Source organism: Phalaenopsis equestris, unplaced genomic scaffold, assembly GCF_001263595.1.
Source record: "Phalaenopsis equestris unplaced genomic scaffold, ASM126359v1 Scaffold232772, whole genome shotgun sequence".
Taxonomy (NCBI): domain Eukaryota; kingdom Viridiplantae; phylum Streptophyta; class Magnoliopsida; order Asparagales; family Orchidaceae; genus Phalaenopsis; species Phalaenopsis equestris.
The window spans coordinates 80,446-87,422 of record NW_018250734.1 but is presented as its reverse complement, the minus strand read 5'-3'; the positions used below and the strand labels follow the sequence as shown (position 1 = coordinate 87,422).

At 36.8% G+C, this 6,977-nt stretch overlaps 1 protein-coding gene across 1 annotated transcript; it reads right to left on the bottom strand.

The window, feature by feature from the left end:
* Positions 1 to 396: 396 nt before the first annotated feature.
* On the bottom strand, positions 397 to 3,210 carry LOC110038408 (probable protein phosphatase 2C 47). The gene is made up of 4 exons (XM_020743250.1): positions 2,711 to 3,210; positions 1,719 to 1,916; positions 1,364 to 1,599; positions 397 to 1,277 (listed from the first exon to the last, which is right to left on the bottom strand). Exons 1-4 carry the CDS (start codon positions 2,864 to 2,866, stop codon positions 683 to 685), a joined length of 1,185 nt encoding a protein of 394 aa, XP_020598909.1. The 5' UTR covers positions 2,867 to 3,210; the 3' UTR covers positions 397 to 682.
* Positions 3,211 to 6,977: the final 3,767 nt, after the last annotated feature.

Genomic DNA, 6,977 nt, shown 5'->3' with positions numbered 1-6,977 from the left:
TGAAGATGATACAACGACAACAACCTTGAACTTTGGAGTCTCTGACCTCAGACCAAACAAGGCAGTGTAAATGCTCAACATCAACTATTAGCATAAATGCATACCTAACCAGCAAATAAGGCATAAGAATTAAAAATTTAGAACCCGTTCCATCAAAGACGACGGAAATCCACCATTGCTACTCGCGCAAAACGTGGCAGATCTTTCACCTTAAAACATAAATCCTTGACACTAATTACGATACAAATCTCACCAAAGTCAGAAAGTAGGTGGCTGAAACATGGCCTGCTACAGCCACCATTTACAGATCCAAATTGTAATAAACAGGACATTAGCAGTTACACTTACTAATATAAGAAAGAAATTACAACATCAGTAGTTCTGAAAAAAGCGGATCAGATCAAATCAATACCCCAATGGCAATAATAATCATAAATAATAATACATCTGTGACTAATCATAAGCCTTCCTTATCTTTTAACAAAGATATATACAAACAAAAACAACAACAATCATAAAAAAAGACATAACCAAACACATTACTGCAGACTGCCGGAAGCTAACAAAACGGATTACTACTTCCAAGGCAGCACAAATGAATAAAAATATAGAATCAATCCCATTTTCATCACAATCATGGCACATTGTCTCTTAAAATCTATACAAACTAGTTCCTGTCCATCTAGTTCCGGTCATAATCCTTTTCTAGCCAGCTCTTAAGATTGCAAAGGGCTTCCGTGGACAAGCTGCAGTGTCTCAACGGTGGAGCTGGTGGCTGTAACCGCTGCTGCTCTGGCAATGTAGAAGAATCACAATGTTCAGAAGTAAAGCAAACAACAATTACTGTCAGATTGTCAAAAGTGTTGAGCCTTAAAGCCTCCATCACAAGCTCCCGGGCACAACGCTCAGGATCATCATGACGCCGGAGTCCTCGGCGCACTATACTAACAGCATGCTGGCTTGACATAACATCCCATATACCATCGCAGCCAATGATTAAAAACTCATCATCCTCAGTCAGAACTACCTGCCTGAACTCCGGCTCTGCTATAAGAGGTGAGAGAGAGCCCTTTGGAAGTTTCACGTCCCAGTCTCCCAGTGCCCTTGACACAGAGAGGACTCCATTGAGATACCCATCATCAATAAAACCTCCAGATTCCTCCACCCTTTTGCACTCAACCGCATAGATGGGCCTATGGTCCTGTGACATCTCCAAAGCTTCACCCTTTCTACATAATACAGCTCGGCAGTCCCCAGCATTCGCCACCAACAGAATTCTGCAAAAAAAATAAATGCAAAAAAGTCAGATGATGAGAATCATACAAAATAACAATCTAGCACCATTTACTCACTGTTCACGCACCTTCCAAAAATTAATGCTGTGAGAGCAGTGGTTCCAGAAGATGTACTGACAGTGCAGTCATCAGCCAAAGCAAGATCAGCTTGAAGAAATGCATTCCGTACTGAGTTTTCTACCGATTCTAGGAAGACCGTATCAGCTTGTGATGCATTTGGGAACTTAGCATCTTCAAAAAAGAACCTAACTGCATGTCTTTTGATATATGCTGCTGCATCTGGTCCACCATGGCCATCGAAAACCTGTACAGAGGGAGTCAAAATCATTGTTCATCAATCTAAACACATAACGCTGTCAGCAAATAACCAATGTTATGCCCTGGCAATGGAGAGGCTCAACACCAGATAAATAGATTACTTACACCATAAAAGGCACTGGGTGTTGGGCAAGTAAACACAGAGCCCAGATAGCCAGACAGATCATCAATTCGTATATGCTCATCCTCCATGGATTTACGTGGCCCAATATCAGTAAAACTTCCCGATCGGACGCTAGGAATAAACTCAACAAGTGTTGACTCTTCAGAAAAATCTGGGGCAGCATCCAACGTTATCAGATCCTACAAACAATAGAAAGAACGTACAATAAAGCTTATTATATCTTCCTGCATTCAATCAACATGTCAAAACCCCTGACTTTAAATTCACAAAATATGTTGATTGGAAACCTGACTTCGGACTTTGAGTGTTGTAACAGAAAAGCTGGTTTTGTATAATAGAAGGGAAGGCAAATTAATGTTTTAATTCGCAATATTATAATGGTTCATTCATCAAATGACCAAAAAATGTAAAAAAACAAGCCATGCACATCCAATTTGCAACAGCAATCCAAGCTTTAAGCTGAAAATCAAGGCAATATGACAATTGCAACTATAAGTATTCACAAAAACAGGGCACGTACTACTCCTACTTTCCTAAAGAATGAACTCCTACTTTTCCTAAAGAATGAACAACGTCAAGTTTAATACTACATGAGGTAAAGCTCGATAAAACATCGTCCATTAATTATGTCCCCCAAAAAAATAAAAAATTACAGATTCATTTCTCTATGTTCTCGCATCTCCATGAATCTACCGGCAAGTAGGAATTCTCAATTCTCAATTCTCAATCTGTGCAGGAGCTTTTTTTTTCCTTCAAAAACCCTTCACAAAATTTCAACAGACAAGAGCAGGACAGCTCAAACTTGATTCTGCCATACAATTATGAAACAAATAATACAGATCAAGCAAAAGAAGGAATTCCTTTCAACTAAAACCAAGAATACAAGAACAACACCCTAGTTACCCGATTACTCCGCTTTCAACGATACAGAAGTATTCACCGGATCGGAGAAAAAAAGACATCAGAAACTCACCAGCTCTGGAGCAGTGCCGCCCGATGAATCTAGCGGCGTAACCTCCGCAGTAGCCGGGAAGTCGACGATCTCATCCATCCGCTTGGAAATACACCGATACTGAACATCCAGAACCGGGATGACACTCTTGTGGATAATTTCCGCTCCCGCCACCATCTTCTGTCCTCTGATCTCTCCCTAGCTTTCACTCAACAACTCAATAATCTCGATAGTAGAAGCAATTAGGGTTTCCTTGGTATTTCACTTCCCTCTTTCGTATATTTTTCCCGTCTATTTTCTTTCCCGGGGTTTTGATCGAATTATTAGTAGGTGCAGTCTGCAAAGAAGAAAATTCAGAGCTGGTGAAGCATTAGTTAAAAGAGCAGAACGGACACCGGCGGCGATCGGTCTATGCGGTTATGTAATGGACACGTGTGGGCTGTAGCCACTTTGGATAAGAGGTTGCCGCCGCGTGAGGCTAAACGCTTAAAGAAGCCTCGTGCCGGCTTCTCAAATTAACAGTAAAAATTTCGGGAAAGACGAGGGATTGGGAGTCAAAAAATTACGGCGCACGAGCCGTCGGACATACGGCGTCGAGTTGGCAATGCCAGGTTAGTTTCCCCTATCATTGTATGAACTTAAAACAAATATTTTTATTGGATTCTAATATTCTTTGTAAATATATTCTTAACATTAGCCTCTCTTGAAGAGAGAAAAAAGAGAGAAAAAAGAGTTTGAAATTTTTTAAGAAATCTAGAGAGAAAATATTTTTATTTACTTTTTTGTCACGTACTTATAAAGACGTATTTTGTACAATTATAAAAAGAAAAAATGTGTATGAAATTTGTTTTTAGGGCAGCTGCAACTATCCAACTTATTCAAATAAGCAGCTTATTTTGATAATCTGTTGATCAGCAGATTATCCTGATAAGTTGGTGGTCCGCATTAAAATTATCTGTTTTTAGTGAACATTTCATGTTCGTTTTATGCACATTTTTAATGATATTGCACTTTATAGGAATATATTTTGCATGATATTGGTTTCAGATATAAGGGATGAAGCTTTAGCGAAAATGAAATAAAAACGGTGCAATTTTGAGCCAAATTGAGCAAGGAATAAAATTCTGATCTGGCGTATTTTAACATGAATTTCTATGCTTAATTTTCTTTAAATTTGTCACATGTTTTTGAATAAAATTACACCTTAAAGAAATGTTATTTTCTTGTTTATCTTGGAGGTATAACACTAGGAGCGAACCAGAGTTGAAACGGGGTGAAACAGAGTCAAAACGGGGCAAAACAGGTGTGCTGCCCGCAGAGTGGTACTATAGCGTCGGATTCTGGAGCTATAGCGCTAGACATGATTATACAAGCGTTATAGCGCCGATTCTAGCGCCATTGGGTCCGAGATGGTTTTTGGATGGCTTTTGGGCAATTCCGGGCCATTTTGGGATGTTATGGAAGCTTCTGGATAGCTTGCAAGCCCCATGGAGTGCTTAAATGAATGTAGACACTTGGAAAGGCTCTTAGATGAAGAGATGTGTTTCTTAGAGCGAAAGAGTGTGTCTTTTGGATGAAGAGATTCGTCTTTTTGAGAAAGGAGGGGTTTTTGTGTCTCTTTAAGTAGGAGGGTTGACGCCTCTCATGATAAGTAATTAGTGTGTGGTTTAGGAAGAATTTTAGAAGGATTTTAGAGAGAGTTTGGCGTGAGTATGGAGATGTGGATTTCTTCATTTTATGGAGAGATTGGTGAGGAATTTTGAGAGATATGAGTAAGGAAGTATGAGCGATGCATGGAACGACAAGAGATTTTGTTGGAGAGATTTTCATATTTCAATGTAATTATTGTAAACACTTTCTAGTGAATTTTATTTGATTTAAATGAAGATTTTCATTGTGGTTTATCCATACTTCGTAAGTAGTTTTCTTTACTCTTATCTTTTAATATGAAGTAGTGGCATGTGTAGGAAAATTTTTTTTATGATTAAATTATTTTTATTTTCATGTGATGAGTAACATCTCCTTTGCTTCATTAACATAACTTAACTGGTAATAAGTTATGTTCAAAATTTTTTTAAGTGAAACTAAGACTCGGGAGAACAATGATCTTGCAACTTGAGTGCACTCACATTGATCAGTTGGCTAGTAAAAGAGTTTATGTGACAATGAAAATTTTAACGAAATATAATTTAATGATCTGTTTCTATTATATGCTTCTAGGTGACAGTAGTTGCATAAAACTAATAGAATACGAAACATACCTATACACTTGGAAGATGGTAGGTAGACATATGTTCTTATGTTTCTTGTTAGTACATAATTTATTACATGATTCTATCAATCATTTTATTGCTTATGTCATTTTCTTCATTTTACTTTTCTTTTGCAATGAAATAAATACATGTTTAAGAATTTAGATTTGCTTAGATATTCTCTTATTCAATTAATGTGATGGTATTTTCACCGGATCTTAATTTACTTTACAAATTTATCACTTGTAATGTTAAAAATCATTGCGAAACATAATGACCCGAGTGGGCTATGATTTCACCAACTTGTGAATGCCACATTTCAACTTGGGCAGAGTTGTCTCGATCACCTAAGGGTGAGTGACGTGCCTAAAAATTACCTACTTTTTCATATATATTTTATGCTCAATTTTAATGATTTTTAATGATATTACACTTTAGCGGAAGATATTTTACATATTTTTTGTTTCAGGTACAAGAAATGAACTTTTGGAGAAAATGAAGCAAAAATGGTGCAATTTGAAGTAAAAACGAGCAAGAAAGAAAATTCTTACTTGTCATATTTCGATATGTCATTCTATGCTTAATCAACTTTACATTTCTCACTTATTTTTGAATAAAATTATACTTTTGTTTTTAACATTTCTCACATGTTTTTAAATGAAATTACACTTTAAAGAAATGTTTTTTTCATGCTTATTTTGTAGGTATATCTGTTAGGAGAAAAACACGACTGAAACGAGACAAATCAGAGCTAAAACGGAGCCAAATGGTGGAGCTACTATAGAGTGGCGCATGATGCATCAAATCGGTGTATGATGCTCCAAACTGGCGCATGATACGCCAAACTGGCGCATGATGCACCAAAATCCAGAGAACTGGCACATGATGCACCAGAACTTGCGCATGATGCACAGGGGAAGACTTTTTGCTGATTAAGGCGATTCAGGACAAATTTTGGGTGAATTTTCAAAAGGAAACTTGTTCTAAACGCCCATTGGAGTGATTCAATGCATCTAGACACTTTGGAAGGTTCTTTTATGAAGTGATATGTCTCTTGGATCAATGGAAACATCTTTTGAATTCAAAAGAGTTGATTTTTGGATAGAATTTTGGAGGGAACTTTGAATTCTTTTTGGAGGGAGGCAGCCTTTTATAAAAGAGAGGGAAGTCTAGGGCTTGTAAGAGGAGTTTTGGGGGGCATGAGGTGTGAGTGTGTGTGTTTGTGTGTAGCATGCAGATGAAGAAGGCAAGAGAGAAAAAGAGAAAGTCTAGGGCTTGGATATTTTCAATGATTGTAAGAGAAGAAGGAAAGTGAGAGATTTCTTCTTCATTGCACTTCTAAGAGAGCATTGAGAGTGCTTGTAAAGAGGGAAAGGCTTGAAGTGAACCCTAAGGGATTTGCTTGGGAAGAATTGTGAGATAAGTTGTGTCTTTATTTCTTTTGTTTTGTAAACTAATCCCAATTTTTATATGTAAGGATCTATGAAGTTGACACCACTACAACACCAAAAAATTGTTCCTTATATGAAAAGTAAGTTGTGTAAAATATATATAATTATAGGCAATTCATAATTGGATTCTACGTAAGTATACACATCAATATCAAGTAATAATGGACTTTCTATTTAAGTCCCAAATATCGATCCCACGGGGAAGGTGTAAGTTAGCAATGATAACTTTAACAGGAAATTTACAGAAAATCAAACAAAATCACTGTTACTAATTTTGAATGTTGAGATATTAACTAAACTAAATTACTTAACTATTAGCAAAACATAAATGCAAATTTTGAATAATAACTACTAATCTACTAACTATGTTTATGTAATGAATATTTCTTATGTGAAAAAGCATCATTCCCACTATAATGAAATTCTGATGAAATGAGATGGATAAATTTTTATAATATGTATTGTGCCAAATATGAGCAATTTTAATTTTCTACCCTGATATAGTGCATAGAAAATCATTGGTTAATCTTAGGTTTAGTCCCTAAATCCGTGGCTAGGCTAGGAGGATACCGACTCCCACTCCAG

Coding starts and splice junctions, on each gene's coding strand:
- LOC110038408 (XM_020743250.1), bottom strand. CDS start 2,866: ATGGTGGCGGGAGCGGAAATTATCCACAAGAGTGTCATCCCGGTTCTG. Junction 1,600..1,718: donor CACCCAGTGCCTTTTATGGT/GTAAGTAATCTA, acceptor CCCTCTGTACAG/GTTTTCGATGGCCATGGTGG. Junction 1,278..1,363: donor ACAGCATTAATTTTTGGAAG/GTGCGTGAACAG, acceptor TTTTTTTTGCAG/AATTCTGTTGGTGGCGAATG.